The following is a 23,118-nucleotide window of genomic DNA, read 5'->3' on the forward strand; positions in this document are numbered from 1 at the left end:
TTTAAAAAAAAAAGTCCGTCTGCAGGATGCACCCGCAGTGGTTCAGTCCCAGTCTGTGATGCTTTAAGACGTTCCTCCAGGGGTTCGTCCACGACACTGAAAACAAAGCCGCCGGCCGCACACGCTCAGCTGAGAGAGAAATAAATGCATTTGCATACCTGGGATGTACGACTGAAAGGCCTCACACTGAGCCACAGTCGTCAAAAGAATAACACGAGAGTCCAAGTTTGTTTGCAAAGATAAACTGGACAAGAAAGAATAAAGACGATGATGAGGAGTAAACATCTGGTCATGACCCACTGCCTCATACGAAGGGCTCCAACATACAGTCAACTAGGATCATTTCAATATATCACACACAACAAATGAAGGGATTTCATTGGTTAAAAAGACAGCTGTCTGTATTCCTACACACATCTGAGCTGAGCCAACGGAAGCATCAACACAGTAAACGTTGGCACTTCTTTCATTGACTGCTATCTGAACACTGGCTTTCATTAGAAGACAGTATTAACAAGCTTTACACTGGATCTCTTTAATATATTGATTCTTCAAAAATCCGGTTTTCTGTCAAAAAAAAAAAATCAAATTTCTAAGTGACTACAAAGTTTTGAAGGTTCGTATCCTATGTACGATATGTACGATCTGAAATGATAAACACTCACTGGCCACTTTATTAGGTATGTCTGCACAGTCTAAGTCTGTTCAACATGACAACTCTGCTATTAATGAGACTGTTTTACACGTCCATCGTCTCATTCTTACTGGTTATTATTGTGAACTCACACTGGAGTGTGTCATGTGCCACCACATAATGAAAACCTCATTCAAACTCCTCAATAGCAGGTGAACCTAATAAAATGCCAGTGAGTGGAACACATTGTAATATTACACATTGAACACAGACAATAACAATGTCACATTTTGTTTTTCACATTAAACAATGATCATGGGACAGGATTTATAATATTCTGAATCCGCACACACGTCACAAGAGGTAAAGAAGGTAGATCAGACTCTCCGTGGTTTTGACCTGCAGTAGGAAGCTCTACAGTGGAGACCCAGCGTCTGTTCTCAGAGACAAATGGAAGTGTCTGTTATTTCCGCCATTTGAAATATATTTACTTTCCCCATCTTTTTCTGCGCCACGTCTCCTTGCGTTTATACATTTTTAAAACCCCTGGCTGACAAAGATTGGGACTGATCCCGTAGCATTTACATTGAAGTCTCTCCCTCCAGATCCCTAAGGCTGCAGAGAACTGGTGTTATTTTTAAATGCTTCCCTCGTCCGCCTCCATTTTTTTCTCATTTCCTTCCTCTCTTTTCTTCTCGTCTGGCCAAGGCATTACAGTCTGTTTGGGTCATCAGAAGAAGAAGTCCAGCATATTGTCAGAAACATTTTGCTATATCATCTACATGTTTATAATTTACAGATTACTGTATGTATATAAAAACATCTACCTAAAAAGTTTAAGAGTTTTCGAAGTTACATTCAGTAGCTGAACTAAAGAAAAACAAAACCATAGAAATGTCAACAGAACTTCACACAAGTAGAAAACTGAACACACATTGACAGTGCATTGGATCCTGCATGACAATTAAAAACTAAGGGCAAGAATTGCAGACCACAAATAGATATATCTATATTTATATATAAATGTTTTTTACTGGTAATACAATAAATACAACATTAGTAAATGGCTACAACTGACTCTCCATCCATACCTGACAGCATGTTATTAGTACAATGTTTGAATACAGAAGGATGCCACTAAAGTAGAGATCCATACGAATAGAAAGGTTTAATTCCATCCCTCTTAGTTCTATTTGCACAGACAAATGTAAGAATATGTATTTTAATCATATGCTTCTTTTTTTTCTGGAATCCACAAAATGCTGACTACTTGACAAAACTAACCAGAAAAGTAGAAACTACACTACCGCAGTCAGTTAGTGGAAGACAGGCTGGAAACGCTTCGAATAAAGACTGCTCCGTTTTCCCATAACAATCACATAGTGACATGTCTGTTGGACCTGTTCCCCCTGGCCGGCCCACTCCCCATGGCTCCTGCCCCATCCAGCAGGGGGCGATGGGGGAGGGAGGTGGACAATCAAAGGACGAAGCAGAAGAAGGCATCATTTACCTCCTCCTTCTACATTGCAATAACAATTTTCCTTTTTTGTTAAACATACATACTATATTACACACATATAATATGTATATACATACATTAGAGTTAGCTTCTTTTGGATATCATAAACTTAAAAAAGTATACAAAAATAAAATGTTTTTATGATGATGTGTCTAATTGTTCTCCTTCAGTCAGCAAGGCCTGGTTTTTAGGGGTTAGAGCCAGAAGGGACTTGTCCCCGTGGACTAGAAGCTCCGGCCTCAGAGCTCCATACAGTAAATGTCCTCCTCGCCTCCTGTCACACCGCGAAAGGCTCCTTTTGCAAATCTGCTCTTTTTGTGTCAGTTGCTGTTTTTTCTGTGCTTCTGTGTCCATGGTCTTCCTTTTTCAGCTGATGCCTCGTTAGTGATTCGTTTATTTAGTAAAAAAAGAGAGAACAAGCGAGTCAGTGTAAAGAGGACAACGTTCTCAAACGGGAAGTGCGACTTTGACTTGGTAAAAAAAGTAAAAAGTAAACAAATGCCTCAAAATGTTTTGAACACTGACATTAAAACAGCGTTATTCTGTAAACAAATAGTTTCATTGCTGTTACACAATTTAAAAAAATCATAATATCACATTGTACACGGTGAAAAAAGTGCCTTGTACACATGTACATTCATCTGGGTTAGTATGGTTGCTACAGCGAGGACCAACGCTTTTCTCCCTTCCTCGTGATTTCACTGAAAACAGGAAGGCAGCAAGAGCAAAGACAACACAGGAGCAGTCACTGAAATATCTTCTAATGAGATTAGTGCTCATTGAGTGGACTCTCTTATCTCTAATCCGCCTTGGATGCTGCTTCTCCTCACACTTCCCCTCTCCCTGCGCTATCGACCTCATCACACTCAGCTGCTTTACTGCTCAGATCTTTCTTGGCCTGTGTTGCTTTTTAGCTCTGGGCCTGTGTGTGTGTTTTTTTTTTATTGTCCATGACAGAGATCGTCGTGACAACTCACAAGGCAGAAGCAACTTGAGGATTGTGTAATCTTTGCATTAAACCTCTGCTGTATGTCCTGATCTCACCAGCTGGATTTTGATTTTCTTTTCCGATTATCTTTAATTTTCCTCTGTTATTGCTGTTATTGCTCACATTTCTTGATCTTTCTGTGAATCATTTCATTTCATTTTATTTGAAGTGTATGTGAGGGAGAAGCTTTTTTCACTGTTTTTCTTGCAAACACACTGATCATTGATCAAATCTCCATCCAGCCAGTAGCTAAAGTTGATTCCAGATTGTGTGCTGTAATATAATAGGAATTTCTCTATTCTCAAGCATTAACTGACAAACACCACACGCTATGTAACCTTTTCTACCAAATGTCTTGCTATGTTAGTATGTTGGCTATGATTCCTTCCAACCTTTACAACTGTTTTAGTCATTCATAATCAAAATTCTAGTTTTTTTTTTACTCTTCAGTTTCATAACCTTTCCACTTCTCTGGAAGCGCAGGGAGGACACGGTCCCCCCTGGAGTCCCTCCAGGACTGTTGAGTGATCCAGGAACCAGCAGTGCCCAGGATTCGATCATGAGGTCTGCACGCCTTGCGACTTACGCTCATCGTCTTACCCAGTACACCACTGAGGAACCCTTCACATATGGAGATGCTTCTGGCGTGCTTTTAAGCCTACACTTTGAGAGCAGCATCTAAAAGCTTCTAGAATCATGCAAGATTTGAACTTTCAACTTCACAAAAACAACCTCTTAACCTCTGAGCCACTGCTCTGTTGAGGTTGCGACATGTTCAGTATTGTATTTACAGTATATTTGGACAAAAAGGACTTGAAAGCATCTTATCTTTCTGAGTAATATGTTTAAGCTTGTATTTACAGTTTACTTGACGACAAGGCCTTAAAAAGGTTTAGCATTATTTTGGGATTTAGGCTTTAAAATAGGACACTTAAGGTAAAGGAAAGAAAGTAAACAGTACAAATCTTTAATGGCTTAGAGGTTATGAGCTCAATTAAACACGGTGAGGTTTGACCTTTGAGAGGTTCCCACCTAGAATTAAGGTAAAATGTCTCCAAAGTCAATGGCTGTATCTGTGGCTGAAAGTGCAGGATGTCAGAACTCTTGGTCATGAGGCTGTGTGTTTTATTATTAGTTGTGTTCAGTGTTCAGAGGGAAAGAAACTAAATCAAAACAAAACTCAAAATTATAAATAATATTATTAAAGACATAATGACATAAACAAGCCCATTTTTATCAGTCTGGGAGTACGGACCATTGTTGTTTAAAGCCACTGGGGCTTCATTTTCTGCGCAAGACTCTTAGTTTTACAGCCTCTCCACCACGACCTGTAACACAGACAGGTAGTTTATTTGTAGTCAGTCCTACCAATAATGTCTAAATTACTCTGTGGTCACCCTATTATAAATGTCTCTATTCTTTTTCATCTGATGTGACAGTCACATTTCATCATTCACACTTAAATGAAATAGAAATGAAACAAAACCATACCAAATATTCATATATGTAGGGCAGTCATTTTGTAACGACCACTAGGTGGCGCCGCGGCTGTAATAGGGCTGTGAGCGCGGATTGTCCCTCGCTGGACACCGTACTCCCGGACCCATTGTATTCTGGGTGCTGCGGGAGTTTTTTTATGTTTTCTTGCTTTCTGTGGAAAGGTGAGCACCTGCATGACCACCGGGTATTATCTTAATAATGGATTAAGTTCTGGCATTCATCGGGGGCATGTATTAGGTCTTATATTTGTGTTAGACATTGCACTATATTTTGTTTTCGGAATTTATGTGTTTGCACAAAGCAAATTGGTTATTTACTTAAGTGTCTTATAATATCGGACAGTAGCTTCGCCTCAGTTCTGTGTTTAATATATAATTATTTTCAATGGCTGTGTTTCATTTAGATTTCATAACTGTCCTGTGGTATTATTTATGACAGATAGGAATTTCTTTATTTATTTCTGTTTTTGTTGATTAGAGATATGATGAGATACGATGTTTTCTTGCTTTCTGTGGAAAGAATGAAAGCGGAGCCGTAGGTCCCGGCCGCAACTTCGACTACTCAGCGTCTGGTGTCCTTGTGCTGCCCACACCCCTCAACAAATCACGACCAGAACACAGCGCAGACGGCCGGAGGGGTCTGGACGTTCCAAGCACGACGCACAACAGAGACCGAGAGGGCGGGTTACATATACACAGCAAATATTCGAATATTAAACACAAAACATTCCTACACAACTGATGCAAAGTTACTGTCCGGCCACTCCATGTCCGGCAAGGGACAATCCGCGCTCCCAGCCTTATTACAGCAGCGTAACGGCGCCATCTGGTGGCCGTTACAGATCACTGCCCTACATTAACATGAAATACGATGGTGGCACGTACAGTAAGATTGAGGGAGAAAAAGAAAAGAACAGTGAGTAACTCATTGTATCAAGGAGGTTGACCAGCATCTGAATTTATAACTAAGAGATGGTTCGGATGGTTCATTGTGCATATTTCTGGAAGTGGCATATCTTGGCTGACATATTTCCTAAGACACTACATAAATGACAGGGGATTTATTTTATAAATCAATTACTGATTATAATTAAATCTGTTTATTCACCTTAACAACACAAATTTGTTCAGAACTGTTTTAGAGAAGTTAATTTATCGCACCACTGACTAGTATTAAAGCTTTATCAGTCCCTACTGCTCCTCATCCATATTATCATCATTACATGGGTTCTGTGATATCAGACAGTGAGCTGCACGATGTAACATAGGAAAAACAAAGGGCAGCAAGTATTAACTCAAATAGACTGTCTATGGGAAACAACAGCCATAATCATATCTTTCTGTATGTACTTAAAATGATCAAATTGAGCAGGAAACATAACAACATAGTTTTAGTAAAACACAACCATCACCAGCTCAGACATGAGGATGAGTGAAGTCTTGAACTTACTGAAATCCGCCTCTTTCTTTAGTTTTATTGATTTCAAGCTGACAATAACTTGGTTTACACTGTTCTTGTAAATGTAACTCTTTTCTAGAGTTTCCATTATCATTGTTTATTTGTAATAAATATATATTAAAGCCATGTAGAAAGGCTGACTAGTCCATGGAACTCTTCCTGCATCCACTAAACAAAGACATTTGACGACAGCATTGGCTTTATTAGACTTTATTAGACTTTGTGACGATGGAGTCTAATAACTAAGGCTCCCAGTGAACCCCTGTAGCCACTGGGGTGTAAAAGGAGCAGAGGTCCTGGTATTAGGAGAAGCGCTTTGCATAGTTTGTAACATGGGTACAGGTGTATTTGTGGTGCATTCACACCACTAATGATTCTCAGCATGTGGGATGTGGACCTGCCATTAGAATTTTTTTTTTTTTTTTTTAAATATCAGAGTAAGCTGAACACTGCATGTAGTCAAGTGAGTTGTCTCTAACTAAATCTGATCTAAATTATGTTTTAAAAAGCTTAAAGATCTGTTAGATCTTTTTCTGTCCCTTTTGTTTTGCATACCTTTCAATTTTTTATTATCATGTGTATCATGAATTTGTGCTGCTCATGCTCAAAGACTTTTAAATAACAACAGGACAGAGTTACTGAGGAAAGTGTTTATTAATAATACTGTAGCTGTCGTAGCAATAACTTTAACAATAGTTATGATAATCATATATAATTACCCATATTTGTGTTGGAGAAATACTGCATTTAATCATTGAAACATTGTTGGAATTTATTTTGCTGATCTGCTCAAGCCTTGTCAGCTGTGCTATAGCCTTGAAGTTTTCTCCCTTCTGCTCTGCAAGAAATAGGGAGTACCAGTGTGTAGCATTCTTATCTGATGTGCCCAATGCTTGCTTTGTGCAGAGAATATTTCCTACGTACTGTGTGACTATGCACCTCCCAGAATGCAATACATATTATGAGCTGAATCCCTGTCTTCTCTTCAGTGAGAGGAAGTTGCCTTTGCTGTAAACTGCTCACTCCTTGCAAGTAAAATCCTGAAGAAGGTCTCAACTGATTGTGTCTGCTTTATTTAAGATTTGTAAAGGGAACTAACAATTTCCCTAACATAATTGGGGGCTCGTCCGGGATCCCAAGATCCTCGCTTTGCCGGGACATCGAGTCGGCGACTGAAGTCTGTGCACAGCCAGGTTTGGAACCTGCAGAAAATCCTGGGAGGTGAATTCTTGCCCAGGTCAGATGTCGGCTGGTGGTCCGACGAGGCGAGGTGACGGGATCCTGAACCAGGGCCAGGACACAGATCAGGCGAGTATGAAAAGAGTAAATCCTAAGGTATCTTAAATTCTGTGAGTGGCTCACGAGGTAAAAGAAGACTGGGTCTTCAGAAAGTTCCGTGACGACATCACGAGGTAAAAGAGGACCGGGTCCTCATAAGAATTCTGTGAGTGGCTCACGAGGTAAAAGAAGACTGGGTCTTCAGAGAAGTTCCGTGACGAGGTCACGAGGTAAAAGAGGACAGGGTCCTCGTAAAATAGATTAATGATAGTTTGTCTGATTGAAGCAGCGGCAGAGTGGAAACCTGACGGTGTCAACGTAAACTCTGTGGTCAGCTGGAGTAAATCAAACTATATAAATAAGTGTTATTGTTTGTCGGTCACTAAGTGAATTTTAACTTCTTAGAGGAAGTCTCAGAGACCTTTTGTGTTGTGTGTCTGATTGAGATCAAAATTGAGAGGTTGGTTTACTGAGACAGCTGTGTCCGCAGGAAACCAGTTCCTGTAGAAGCTTGGCACAGTCGATGATCTTTGTGAACACTGTGACTGATCGTTGATCTTAATCCTCGTAGTGAAGCAAATTAAACAACTTAAAAATGGGAAACAAAAACACTAAGGGTGAAAACCTTGAAGGTGATTCGAAATACATGTCTAAGAGACATCCACAATCAACCAAATATTTGCCACAGTGGAAAAAGAAATTTGAATTTGATGGTAAATTAAAAGTGGAATCATGTCAACAATTAGTGGATAAAATAACGGTGATAACTGGAGAGAGTGAAAAGAGATGTAAAGAACAAGGCAGAGAAGAAGCCATATTATGGTTAAATGAAGCAAAAAAGAGACGGGAAGATATTAATAAATCTAAAGCTAAAAAACAAAAAAAATGAGAAACCAAAAGGTCCACAGTGGCCACAATATGATACATGTGATGAACAAACTATTGTTAGATGTAGACACCAACCCCAGCCTCAGCCCCACCCACAACACGCAGGGGATGTAGACGTTCCACCCCCAGCCTACGGGGGAGAGGGTCACCAACCAATTTACCCCAATCTTGATGAGTTAGGGGCAGTGGGGGGGAGGCAGGAACAGCAGGTGGAATGCAAACCAGACATCAAAAGAAGGAGGCTGAAAAAAACAAACTGCAAGAAAAAGAACCTAAATCAGATGAGGACACTGGTACAGCAGACACTTATCCTCTGATTGAAGTAGCTAACCCACGATTTGGGGAAGGCAATGAACCAAGAACTATGAGGGTCTATCGACCCTGGACACAAAGTGACATGGAAGCAGCTAGTGCACATGTTACCCCTCCATCAGAAGACAGTGAACAGTTTGTGCGTGACATGGGGGAATTGTTGCAAAGTTATCAGTTAAACGGCCTGGAAACAGAGAGAGTAATTAGACGAATAGTGGCGGGAAAGTGGATCTTGATAAAAGGAGATTGGAATCCTTTAGATAACCAAAATCATCCACTGCCTTATGGAAATGCGGACCTAAACGTACGACTACAAAGTCTTTATGACAGATGTAAAGCTCAGTGGCCTCAGAGAACAGACTGGACAAAAATTAATGTGACCTGCCAAAAGGAAGACGAGAGTGTTGAAGATTTTTATAACAGAATGGCTGGTGTGTTTGAGGTTCATAGTGGTCTTCAACCTAGCAATGACCAAAACGGGCCTTACAATCAGCAACTGAAAAATGCTGTGTTCAGAGGTCTGAGACTGGACTTGAAGAATAAGGTAGAAAAGAGTCTAGTAGACCTGCCCACCTGTACATTGAACACATTTCTAGATCATGCAAGGCATGCTGAAAGAATTGCCAAAAGAAAACCCAAAGCAACAGCATTTGGTGTCAACAGTGAAGAATGTTATTGGCAAGATAACAGGGGGCAGAGAAGACGTGGCAGAGGGAGGTTTAGAGGACGTGGTGGGCAAATATTTAGGGGTGGAAGAGATAAAAACCCCAACAGAAGAGAAGAGAATGTGTGTTGGCAATGTGGGGAGACAGGACACTGGGCGCGTGACTGTCAACGCAACACATGACTGACCGACCAAATAGAGAAAGAAGTCAAAACGTGTAATGACGAGCTGACTGAAGAACAATTTAAAATAAACTTGGCAGAAAGATTGTTTCACATGGATGGCTATCCTCAAATCACTTTGACTGTCCTTGATGAAAAAGAAAAAGTTTTAGTAGATACTGGGGCTACTAGGACAGTGTTAAACAGCAGTTGGGTTAAACAACATCTAGGCAAAAGTGAAGTTTTGGTTCAAACAGCGAATGGAAACGTTGACAGAGCAGGGTTAACAAAAGCCTTACCCTTGATTGATCCAGTCACAGGAACTGAGGCTATTGTACATGCTGTGTATAGCCCATCTTGTCCTGTAAATTTGTTGGGGAGAGATGCAATTCCCAAATTAAATCTGACTATAGTTCCCTAGAACCCTATTACTGGTACGGCCTTGACCTAAAGAATGGACCTGCTGAGACATGCGATGAAATAATGAAAATGACAAAAAACAGAGTCCGTGATGGAGACTGTCGAGCCCCAGAAAATTTACACTGTACGTTCAGGTATGATCAGGCTCCAGGCTTCGATCCAGACTATGAAAAGCAGCTGCAAGAAAAAGCAGGACTATCTTTGAAAATAAAATATTTGTGTTGGAAGACAAACGTGGCCTTTTTGACCTGCGAACTGAACCAGAAACAGAAGAGAGTCTACTGTAACAGACATGTGCCTCATGTTTCTTTGAGCAAAGAAAAAGCGCAAACCTGGAATGATGTGGGTTATGCTGCAGATGAGGTCGTTAACAAAATTTATGATTGGCAACCACAGCAAGAGTGTGAATACAGCTCAGTGACGGGCTGGAGGAGGATAGCTATGAACTGGACAGCTCAGGCTGTGCCCACAGCCCACCTTAGACGAAATCCCTATAAATCAGAATGATGTTATGTTGACCTCGGGGTGAACCAGGATGAGTTACAGCAGATTCCTTCATGTTTATGGAAAAAAGATGATGCGGATGTGGGACTAATGAAAGGAGTAGCCCCGGTCCACATAACAGAGAAAACCTCTTATCGACCATGTCAGAGACAATATCCGCTTAGACCTGATGCAGAAAAAGGAATAGCACCCGTCATAGAGTCCCTATTGAGAACTGGGATTTTAATACCATGTGATGACTCGCCTTGCAATACTCCCATATTCCCAGTTAAAAAGGCTCCTCCTTCCACTGGCTGGAGGATGGTACAAGACCGTCAAGCTGTAAATAAGGCTGTAAAGACAAGAGCAGTTGTGGTACCTGATCCCTACATTCTGTTGAATAAGTTAGACCCAGATAAGCAGATTTTTTCAGTTATAGATATTAGTAATGCCTTTTTCAGCATACCAATACATCCAGACTCACAATTTTGGTTCGCGCTTACTTACAAAGGTCAGCGATACACATACACCAGGCTACCCCAAGGTTACTGTGAAAGCCCGACTATTTTCTCACAGTGCATGTCAGCGAATCTTGCTAAGTTTACACCCCCACACGGTAGTCAGATATTACTGTACGTAGATATTCTGGTGGCGTCAGAGACTGGGGAAGAATGCAGGAAAGACACTGTAGCCCTTCTTTCATTTCTGGCAGAGAATGGCCACAAGGTCAGTAAAAACAAACTACAGCTGTGGAGGGAGGAAGTGAAATATTTAGGACACATCATATCAGCTGGCGGACAAAAAATAGATCCAGCTAGAGTCACATCTATATTAAAAGCACCTAAACCACAAACTAAAATACAAATGATGTCATTTCTGGGCATGACAAATTACTGCAGAAGGTGGATACCAGATTATGCACATTTAACGGCCCCACTCCAAGAGCTGATGTTTAAAAAAGAAATACCAATGCACATGAAACTAGAGTGGTCGACCGAAGCTGAAGCCTCTTTCACACAACTTAAAGAAGCAATGACTCAGACAGGAGCGTTAGGTTTTCCTGACTATTCCAAACCCTTTGTGCAGACAGTAGATTGATTCTGCATGCAAATGAGACCAGTGGCGTATTATTCTACACGACTGGGCCCAGTTGCCAGGGCATTGCCACCATGTGTAAGAGCAGTGGAGGCAGCAGCAGAAGCAGTGTTAGCATCATCCACCATTGTGCTATATCACCAACTGACTCTGCTGGTGCCACATGCCATCTCTATTCTGCTCCTGCAAGAAAAGATAAAACTACTGTCCCCAGCGAGACATTTGTCGTGTATGGCAGTCCTACTGGAACAGCCACACATGACAATAGAAAGGTGTACGGTTCTGAACCCATCGACCCTAATGCCCACAGAAATAGACGGAGAACCACATGACTGTTTAGTAGAGTGTTCAAAAGTCACAAAACCTAGGCCAGACTTACGGGACGACCCAATACCTGGTTCTGTATTTATCTATGTTGATGGATCAAGCACAAAGTCTGAAAGTGGAAAGACACAAAGCGGTTATGCAGTTGTAACTGATACTGAAACCTTGAAAGCTGAGCTGTTACCCCCACACTACAGTGCACAAGCAGCAGAAATAATTGCACTGACTGAAGCATGCAAACTTAAGACAGGTCAGATAGTTACCATCTATACTGACAGCGCATATGCCCACTCAACTATTCATATATTTGCCAGTCAATGGGAAAATAGAGGCTTGATAACATCAACGGGAAAACCTATAATTCATGGTGATTTAATAAGAAATCTATTAAAGGCAATACAACTACCAGCCAAAATAGCCGTTTGTAAATGCACTGCTCATACTAACACTAAAGACAGAGTGTCAAAAGGCAATGCTAAAGCAGATGAAGAAGCAAAAAGCGCTGCAAAGCAATGTTACACTTATCTCACTGACCCAGTGGACAGCACATTCTTGAAAGAAATGCAGGACAGCGCCCCCAAGTGTGAAAAAGACAAATGGACTCTTAAAGGAGCAACTGTTGATCCACAGGGTTATTATGTTTGACAAGAGGGGAAGCCAGTCCTACCAGCATGTCCTCAATTTGTTGAAGCACATTCAGAGCATACAGAAATAATAACCAGGTAAAAATCTAAAAATACCTAAAACAAAAACAAACAAACAAAAAGCTATTTGATTAAGTGAAGTTGCAATTAGAAATCAGGATCTCTTTGTTCGTGTAATGTACAGTAATACAATGTTCCACTACTGATCAGGAAGAAGAAAGGAGGATACATAAAGAATAAGCAACACTGGAGCCACAACCTGAGAAAAAATGAAAATGAGACAAAAAAAAAACACAAATACAAACAGAATGGAAAGAAATTCAGTTTTGACCTAAAAACCGATTTGGAAGAAGAAACTGCAATTGTAGCCTCACTTCACACTGTTTACCAGAACATCCTCTAAGTGTATTAGATGTCCAGCATTGTGAGCCATGGAGTAAACAGTTCCAAACAACAGCCTTTTCATTATTTCTGAATACAAAAAACAATTATTAAAAGAAAAACAGATGATGGTGCTGCATGATAATAAAACGTTAACTTACAAATTGCATCAACAGGAGCAATCAAACAATAAATGTGTCAGTTTTTTATAATCACTTAAACAACTCAAGGGCTGCAGACAAAACCTCAGTGTACACAGGCTCCTCCATCCATTTCAGACACTGCATGCAGCCTGCTACACACATGAAGCTATCTATGAAGCCTAAGTGAAAGTAAGAAAAAGAAAAGGTAAATACTGTACTCACCAGTGTGATGTAACTGGTGGAGTCTTTTAATGTTATAACAACATGATTGATCTCACTGAGGTCAATATGCTTAAAATAGCGGCTCATAATGATTTTTGTTATTTATATGCAACACACTACTCACCAACTCTATCTGCCCCAGTTACCTCTGATCACCTCGAAGGTGAAAAAGCTGAGTGACACATCTGTTGAAGGTGATCAGCAGGGAGAGAAACCCAGCAGGACAGCGGCCCAGGACCAGGAATGCCCACCCCTGATCTACCTGCAGCATCGGCCCTGTCTCACCTGGAGTCCTCTGGGAGCACTGAGAGAGTCGTGTTTTTTACTTCTCCAGTGCTTTCAACACCATCCAGACATCACTGCTGAGGAGGAAGCTGGAGGTGGCAGGTGTGGACCAACATCTGGCTGCTTGGACCATCAACTACCTCACAGACAGGCCACAGTTTGTGAGGCTGAAGGACTGTGTGTCTGATGTGGTAGTCTGCAGCACGGGGGACGGTGCTCTGCCCTTTTTTCTCTTCACACTGTACAGATCGAACTTCCAGTACAACTCCCACCACTGTCACCTCCAGAAGTTCTCCGATGACACCACCATTGCTGGGTGTGTATTGGGGGAGGAGCAGGAGTACAGGGGTGTCATCTCTGACTTTTTGGGCTGGTGCGAGAACAACCACCTGATACTAAACACCGGCAAAACAAAGGAGTTAGTGCTTGACTTCAGGAGGTCCCCTCCACCACACACACAGGTGAACATCCAGGGCTCAGACATGGAGACACATTTAAATACCTGTGTGTTCACCTCAACAATAAACTGGACCGGTCAAACAACACAGACGCTCTGTATAAGAACAGCCAGAGTGGCCTCCACCTGCTGAGGAGACTGAGGTGCTTTGGTGTGTGCAGACAGCTGCTAAGGACTTTCTATGACACTGTGGTGGCCTCAGTAGTCCTGTATGGAGTTGTGTGCTGGGGGGGGGGCAGTACAGACAGAGACAGGAAGAGACTCAACAAGCTGGTTCAGAAAACAGGCTCTGTCCTGGGCTGCACACTGGAGTCCATGGAGGAGGTGGTGGACAGAAGGATGCTGGTAAACTAACATCCATCATGGAGAACCCTCCACCCCCTGCACCACTGTAGAGGCTCTGAGCAGCTCCTTCAGCACCACACTGTTACACCCACAGTGCAGGAAGGAGCGCTAGCGCAGGTCATTCCTCCCACAGACATCAGACTGTACAACACAGCGCTACAGTGAAACACGACGTGGATCACGTGTGGATCACATGGTGAACTTTTCTTCTTACTACTACGTAGAGTAGTAACATAGGAGAACCCCCTCACACACACACACATCCAAAATAGAAACAAAACACATCTATTTTCTCGTTTCTCTTGCTATGAGCGAAAAACAGAATTTAATCAAAGTACCGTGTTAAGAAACAAAACAAAAAAAAAAACTGTGTTTTTTCAAAACTAGACGCAAAATTGTATTTAAAGGCATTTCCATTTTCTCGTTTGGAGGAAAAAAACTGAAAACGAGAAAACGACTTTGATATAGGCATGAATCGCTTTTTGGTAACGTAAACACAGCATCTTACTGGTTGTACTGGTCTCTGACAAGTACAGACAGTGGTCAAGTGAGCTGGAAGTTTATTAGGCCTGTCATTTTAACTTAATGAACTTTAAATGGGGAAGAAAAAGGCTTCTTATCAAAAGATATTGGCTGTAATCACTTTTTGGCAACGTGAAGACAGCATATTACTGGTTTAACTGGTCTCAAACAGGTGTAGACAGTGATAAGATGTACTACATGCTCAATAAATCTATTAATATAACCCAGCAGAGCTCCATGCACTTTAAATAAGGGAGAAATACCGCTTTAAGTAAACAGATATTGGCTTTAATCACTTTGTGGCAACATAAAACCAACATGCTACTGGTTCTACTGGTCTTAGGCAGGAACAGAAGGCAAGATCAGATGGACTGGATATTTATTACATCTGTAAATATAACAAAGGAGAGTTCCATGTATTTAAAATAAGGCAGAATTCGGCTTTTGATCAAAAGCTTTGGCTCTAATATAGCGTCATGTCATAGAGTTAAACAGTCACGATCGACGATCCCTGTAAAGAGAATTACGACGATTATTTCCGTCGTTGAAACAAAATCTAAAATTGTGGCGTCACTACGTCCACTAGAAAACGTGTAGCGGATACATTCACAAGTTATGGCTTTTTGAAACCGAATAAGCAGCTGTAGTCCTACACAAACCGAGCTAAACTCGTTCCCGGTGCGCGCTCCCGCGTGCGGCAATCGATTTCTGGCAGACGGTCACTTTTTGGCACGACACCTGTCCTCTGGAAACCTCCCATTACTGCTTGCTGCTTCCTCATCATTCTGCTGCTTCAGCTCTCCTGGTTCCTGTAAACGGAGAGGGGGCGGGGCTTCAATGACCACGTGATCCAGGAGCGAACACAACGTGTTCAGTGAGTTCATACTCCATTTGGAGAGAAAAGAGGAGAAGGAGGAAAAGTTAAACAAACACCAAGAAGAAGAAAAAACGTTGAGGAGGTGAGTGTTTAACAACATTACTGTTACTGCGTCTGTTTGTTAATGTAGAGGAAGAAGAGACACGATCCACCTCTGTCAAACAAACAAGAACCAGTTGTGAGGAGTTGATGTTTTTCAGGGTGTGGCTCTGGTTGTTATTTGTCCTGGTTCTGGTTCTGAGCTCACAGTCGGTGGTACTGACCGCTCAGACTGACTGAGGTCCAGAAATGTGCTGGTTTTCTGCTTTCCTGTCGATGTCCTTAGTTTTCCAGTGTAGCATATTTGCAGTTGCCAGAGTGAAATAGGCGAGAGGTCATCCATCGGTCCGTGGGGCTCTGAGGCACGAGCTTTTAGCTGCTGAATGTCAGCTAGACATCTGGTTTCGTTCGACTTTGGTTCGTTCAACAACTTTGCCAAAATACAAGGGTTATAGAACAGTCATGGCAACTTGTTAAGATGACCAGTAAAAAACTGTTGATTCTTCCAAAGTGCAGCAGAAACATTATAAATATAAAATGTACGCATATATATATATATATATATATATATATATATATATATATATATATATATATATCCGCGACCCGGCCCCAGATAATATTGAAAATGGACGTGTTATTAGGTACAGTAGTAGACCAATTTATCATGTGAGAATAGTTTAATTGTATTGGCATTCTCAGAACTACATATGGCACCTGGGTATTCACATGCATTTGATTTTGTTGGTTAATCATTCTTAACTTTCACATTGATTTGAATGAAAGAATAATCGTACTGTGTTTGTTGTGTTATGGTTTGCTAAGTCACAGACACATCATAGATTAGGTAGTGATGCAGGTGTTACAACATGTAGGTGTTTTTCTATCAGGTCCCATCAGAGACAAAGATCTGCTGGACCTGGACCTGGACCTGGACCCAGCAGTGTGTCCTTCAAGAGCGACCAGTCAAAGGATGTTATTATTGCTTTCAAAGACCAGCCTGTATCAGAATCACACTGAGTTGTTGTCACTTTGAATCATTCTAAACAATCTAAAGATAAACATTTGTGTTGTTTCCGTTTCTTCATCTTGTTGATGTGTGTTTGAAGTGTTGATGTGTAGGAGAAGCTTTCTTCACTGATCATTGATCAAATCTCCATCCAGCAGTAGCTAAAGCTCTGATCCTGTAGAGGGTCTCAGAGGCTGCTCCTCTTCTAATAAAGTGCTTAGTCAAAGCGAACAGCTGATCATCTCTGATCAAATCTTTTTATTGACGTCTCTACATGAAGGTTTTGGTCAAATGTCTTGAAGCTTCTTCACTTGCAGCAGTAAATTGAAGTTACTACTGGAGACATTTGTGATGTTCATTTCATCACTTCATGGACCTTTACCTTGTGTGTGTCTCTGTGTGGACTCATTCTCACAGTGACCTTCCTGAGGAGGATGAAGCAGGAGGAGCTGGCTGACTGTCTGCAGAGTAAGGATTTTACTACATCATCAGGGACACAATCACACATTTACTGTTGGAGAGTTAAGTTTTTTTATGTGTGGACCATACTTAAATTCTTCTTCTTAAAGTCTTCAATCTTTTATCTCCATCAATCATAACCATTTTCATGTTCACTTAGGATCTTCTGCTGCAGTTTGTCAGGATCAACTTAAATCTCGCCTGAAGCAGAAGTTCCAGTGTGTGTTTGAAGGCATCGCTAAAGCAGGAAAGCCAACCCTTCTGAACCAGATCTACACAGAGCTCTACATCACAGAGGGAGGGACTGGAGAGGTCAACGATGAACATGAGGTCAGACAGATTGAAACAGCCTCCAGGAAACCAGATAGAGCAAAAACAAGCATCAGACCAGAAAACGTCTTTAAAGGCTCAGCTGGAAGAGATGGAGCCATCAGAACAGTGATGACAAAGGGAGTGGCTGGCATTGGGAAAACAGTCCTAACACAGAAGTTCACTCTGGACTGGGCTGAAGGCAAAGCCAACCGGGACATACACTTCACATTTCCATTCACATTCAGAGAGCTGAATGTGCTGAAAGAGCAAAGGTTCAGCTTGGTGGAACTTGTTCATCATTTCTTCACTGAAACCAAAGCAGCAGGAATCTGCAGGTTTGAAGAGATAGATGTTGTTTTCATCTTGGACGGTCTGGATGAGTGTCGACTTCCCCTGGACTTCAACAATACTAAAACCCTGACTGATGTCACAGAGTCCACCTCAGTGGATGTGCTGCTGACAAACCTGATCAGGGGGAACCTGCTTCCCTCTGCTCACCTCTGGATCACCACACGACCTGCAGCAGCCAATCAGATCCCTCCTAGGTGTGTTGACATGGTGACAGAGGTCAGAGGGTTCACTGACTCACAGAAGGAGGAGTACTTCAGGAAGAGATTCAGAGATGAACAGCAGGCCACAACAATCATCTCCCACATCAAGGCGTCACGAAGCCTCCACATCATGTGCCACATCCCAGTCTTCTGCTGGATCACTGCTACGGTTCTGGAGGATCTGCTGGAAACCAGAGGGGGAGGAGAGCTGCCCAAGACCCTGACGGAGATGTACATCCACTTCCTGGTGGTTCAGACCAAAGTGAAGAACATCAAGTATGATGGAGGAGCTGAGACAGATCCACTCTGGAGTCCAGAGAGCAGGAAGATGATTGAGTCTCTGGGAAAACTGGCTTTTGAGCAGCTGCAGAAAGGAAACCTGATCTTCTATGAGTCAGACCTGACAGAGTGTGGCATCGATGTCAGAGCAGCCTCAGTTTATTCAGGGGTGTTCACACAGGTCTTCGAGGAGGAAAAAGGACCGTATAAGGACAAGGTGTTCTGCTTCATCCATCTGAGTGTTCAGGAGTTTCTGGCTGCTCTTCATGTCCATCTGACCTTCATCAACTCTGGAGTCAACCTGCTGTCACAAATATCCTGGTTTAAACATTTTATGATGAAACATACAACTTCACAGTTCTACCGTGGTGCTGTGGACAAGGCTTTAGAGAGTCCAAATGGACACCTGGACCTGGTCCTCCGCTTCCTCCTGGGATTTTCTCTTGAGAAAAACCAGTCATTCTTACAAGGTTTGATGACACGAATGAGAAGTAATTTACAAACCAATCAGAAAACAGTTCAATATATCAAGAAGAAAATCACAGAGTTTCCTTCTGCAGAGAAAAGCATCAACCTCTTCCACTGTCTGAATGAGCTGAATGATTGTTCTCTAGTAGAGGAGATCCAACTCTATCTGAAATCAGGAAGTCTCTTCATATATAAACTGTCTCCTGCCCAGTGGTCAGCTCTGGTTTTCATCTTATTGTCTTCAGCAAATGATCTTTAAGTATTTGACCTGAATAAATTCTTTGCTACAGAGGAGGCTTTTCTGAGGTTGCTGCCTGTGGTCAAAGCTTCCAACACAGCTCTGTAAGTATTTTATAAAGCTTCTAAATGTTGAATGTACCATTTATTTCATCAGTACTGTTTTGAATGAGAGACATGAGTATAAATGTGATTACCTTTCTCTGCTCAACTGAATTTGCATAGCTTTTTTTTAGTGTTGTTCATGTTTCATTTTGATTACAATTTATGTTCATTACTGTCTCATTAGACTGAGTAGCTGTGACCTGTCAGAGAGAAGCTGTGAAGCTCTGTCCTCAGTTCTCAGCTCTCAGTCCTCTAGTCTGAGAGAACTGGACCTGAGTAACAACAACCTGCAGGATTCAGGAGTGAAGCTACTGTGTGCTGGATTGAAAAGTCCTCACTGTCGACTGGAGACTCTCAGGTTTTATTCTTATTGTTTTAAATGCGAGTGTTTTCAGATGTCAAACCCTTAAAATAAGAGATAAAACAGTTTAAACTAACTTATATCTTCCATCAGTTGCTTGTTCTAGTAGTTTTTTTTAAATAATGTGTATTTTTTATGTATGTGTGTATATATGTTTTTTATAATGTGTGTACTTTAAGTTAAAGTTAAGATTTGAAAAATAACATTGCATTGTTTATAATTTTGTCCACCTGTGTCTCAGCCTGAGTGTGTGTGACCTGTCAGAGAGAAGCTGTGAAGCTCTGTCCTCAGTTCTCAGCTCTCAGTCCTCTAGTCTGAGAGAACTGGACCTGAGTAACAACAACCTGCAGGATTCAGGAGTGAAGCTACTGTCTGTTGGACTGAAGAGTCCTCACTGTCGACTGGAGACTCTCAGGTCAAGATTTTTCAGTGTGTTTTTTCATTTCATTGATTTTATTTTAGCTTTGTCAATATCTGTCTTCTTTGCCATCAGGAGTGGTTCTAGTGTGTGACTTTATGATGGCATGTACAGTACCTGTAACCTGTAAGTCTTTGTTGTTTTGTGCCAGCAGGCTGTCAGGCTGTCTGCTCTCACAGGAAGCTTGTGTCTCTCTGGCCTCAGCTCTGAGCTCCAACCCCTCCCATCTGAGAGAGCTGGACCTGAGCTACAATCATCCAGGAGAGTCAGGAGTGAAGCTGCTGTCTGCTGGAGTCAAGAATCCACACTGGAGACTGGACACTCTCAGGTATGGAGAGACTTGTCTTAACAAAGACGTCAACAGGAGCAACTCACTGACACAGAGCATACGCTTAGTGAAGAGCCACTAAATTTCTGTTGCTCTAGTGAAACGTGCTTATCCACAAAATGGCAGACTGAGTAGAAGAAGAAGAACCAGAGCACAGGTGAACAAACTATGTAAAAATAACAGTCAAATCACTCATACAACCAAAAACACTCCTTTTAAGCCAAGAACAAAAACTAAAAGACCAGGAGGGAAATAACAGAATGGTTTTACACTTTCACTGGGCTTTACCACACATTTTATACTGGTCTTTAAACACAGGACTTAGAAGACTCCCCCCTTGGGAAAGTTGTGTCCTCTGAGACCAAAACTGATTTGACATAGGTGCAGAAATCTTTTCTCCACCTCACCTCCTGCTCCGTTGCTTCCTGTGGTGTCACATTAGTTTGGTGGTGACAGGGTGAGCAGGTGTCTGACACCAAAAGTGATAAAGTGAAATAGAGAAGTCAAACCTTTTCTCCACGTCACCTCCTGCTCCGTTGCTTCCTGTGGTGTCACATTAGTTTGGTGGTGACAGGGTGAGCAGGTGTCTGACACCAAAAGTGATAAAGTGAAATAGAGAAGTCAAAGGTTTTCTCCACGTCACCTCCTGCTCCGTAGATTCCAACATAAGGATCCAACTCCTTAGTTGTTGCTGAATGTCCATCCTACATACAAGCCTCCATCTGAACACAATGCTACAACAATGTGTGTGTGAGAGCCATGTAATGTCCATGTCTGCATGTCTCTGACCCCCTCCTCCTTTCAGGGTGGAGCCTGGTGGAGTCCGATACTTGACACCAGGTCTGAGCAAGTGTAAGTGTGTTTTTACTGAGATCAGCAACATTCAACCATCTACTGTACAAACTGTCATGAGTCATCATGAAACTGATGATAGATCAATAACTGCAGCTGGATTGTGTCTTGTTCTCTCCATCAGATTTCTGTCAACTCACCATCGACACAAACACAGTGAACAGACATCTACAACTGTCTAACAACAACAGGAACGTGACACATATCTGGCAGGATCAGTCATATCCTGATCATCCAGACAGATTTGACTGGCCTCAGCTGCTGTGTAGTAATGGTCTGACTGGTCGCTGTTACTGGGAGGTTGAGTGGGGTGGAGGAGTTTATATATCAGTGAGTTACAGAGGAATCAGAAGGAAAGGAGACAGTAAAAACTGTTGGTTTGGAGACAATGATCAGTCCTGGCGTCTGAAATGCACTAATGGTGGTTACTATGTCTGCCACAATAACATAGTAACACTCATCTCCTCCTCTGTGTCTCACAGAGTATCAGTGTATGTGGACTGTCCTGCTGGTTCTCTGTCCTTCTGGAGAGTCTCCTCTGACAAACTGATCCACCTTCACACCTTCAACACCACATTCACTGAACCACTTTATCCTGGGTTTGGAGTTAGGCACAGTTGGCCTGGTTCCTCAGTGTCTCTGTGTGATGTGTCATAGTGAGAATTTGATTCTGTCAGGGAAACGTTGTCACTGTGAAACATAGTTCAGTCTGTTCATGTCTGTCTTGTTGTCATGTCAGATAGATGTATTAAAACAAACTATGGAGCTAAGGTGGCTGAGCATGTTCTGTTCTGAGTGAGAGTATGCGATTTGATTGCACCAGACAGACGTTCCTCCTGCGCAGGAAAAGGGACAAAAGGCAAATGCAACTCAAGGATTTTGTGATCTTTGCATTACACCTCTGTGATGTATGTTGTGATCTCCCCTGCTGTTTTTTTTGCAGAAAAGACAAGTCTCTCATCAGTTTCTTTATTACAAATTTCCACCACAGTTGATAAATAGTTGTGTTGCTCACATTTCTTGAACTTTCTGTGAATTTTCTCATTTCATTTGAAGTGTGTGTGAAGGAGAAGCTTTATTCACTAATCTTCTGACAAACACACTGATCATTGATCAAATCTCCATCCAGCCGGTAGCTAAAGTTGATTCCAGATTGTGGGCTATAATATAATAAATTTTATTCAGATTCTGCATCTGTTCTCAAGCATTAACTGACAAACACCAAAAACTATGTAACCTTTACTTCCAACTGCTATGTTAGTATGTTGTGTATGATTCCTTCCTTCCTGTTTAAGGTTGTATTTACAGTTTACTTGACAATAAGGCCTTAAAAATGTTTAGCATTATTTGGGGATTTAGGCCTAAAAATAGGACACTTAAGGTAATAGAAAGCAGGTAAAGGGTTCAATCTTTAATAGCTTAGAGGTTATGAGCTCAATTAGCAGCATTAGGTTTGATCCTTATGTGACCCAGACACCTTTCAAAGGTTCCCACCTAGAATTATGGTAAAATGTCTCCAAAGTCAATGGTTGTATCTGTGGCTAAAGGTGCAGGATGTCAGAACTCTTGGTCATGAGGCTGTGTTTTACTATTGTGTTCAGTGTTCAGAGGGGAAAAAATGAATCAAAACAAAACTCAAAATTATAAATAATAATATTATTACATAATGACATACAGTAAACAAGCCTGTTTTTATCAGTCTGGGAGTACGGACCATTGTTGTTTAAAGCCACTGGTGCTTCAGTCTCTGCACAAGACTCCTAGTTTTACAGCCTCTCCACCATGACCTGTAACACAGACAGGTAGTTTATTTGTAGTCAGTCCTACCAAAAATGTCTAAATTACCCTGTGGTCATCCTATTATAAATGTCTCTATTCTTTTTCATCTGATGTGACAGTCACATTTCATCATTCACACTTAAATGAAATATAAATGAAACAAAACCATACCAAATATTCATATACACAGCAAATATTCAAATATTAAACACAAAACTGATGCGAAGTTACTGTCCGGCCACTCAATGTGACAACAACACATTCACTTGCTTTGTGCAAACATTTCGATACCACAACATAGTGCAGTGTCTTATACAAAAG

The 23,118-nt window shown here is 41.5% G+C and overlaps 1 protein-coding gene across 13 annotated transcripts in view; it reads left to right on the top strand.

Annotated features, from left to right (window-relative positions):
- The window catches only part of LOC114850103 (NACHT, LRR and PYD domains-containing protein 12-like), a 73,693-nt gene extending 51,339 nt beyond the window's left edge, over positions 1–22,354 (top strand). For 7 of the 13 annotated variants that reach the window (XM_055506211.1, XM_055506202.1, XM_055506208.1 and 4 more), the window contains 4 exons: positions 19,662–19,835; positions 19,993–20,166; positions 20,972–21,018; positions 21,143–22,354. In XM_055506211.1, the coding sequence (XP_055362186.1) occupies positions 19,662–19,835; positions 19,993–20,166; positions 20,972–21,018; positions 21,143–21,675 (928 nt within the window). In that variant the 3' untranslated portion in view covers positions 21,676–22,354. Of the gene's footprint in view, positions 1–19,661; positions 19,836–19,992; positions 20,651–20,971; positions 21,019–21,142 lie in introns of those variants that run through there. The other 6 variants (XM_055506204.1, XM_055506209.1, XR_008693798.1 and 3 more) reach the window with 5 other exon arrangements.
- The last annotated feature ends 764 nt before the right edge of the window (positions 22,355–23,118 follow it).

This window comes from Betta splendens, chromosome 24, assembly GCF_900634795.4.
Source record: "Betta splendens chromosome 24, fBetSpl5.4, whole genome shotgun sequence".
Taxonomy (NCBI): Eukaryota; Metazoa; Chordata; class Actinopteri; order Anabantiformes; family Osphronemidae; genus Betta; species Betta splendens.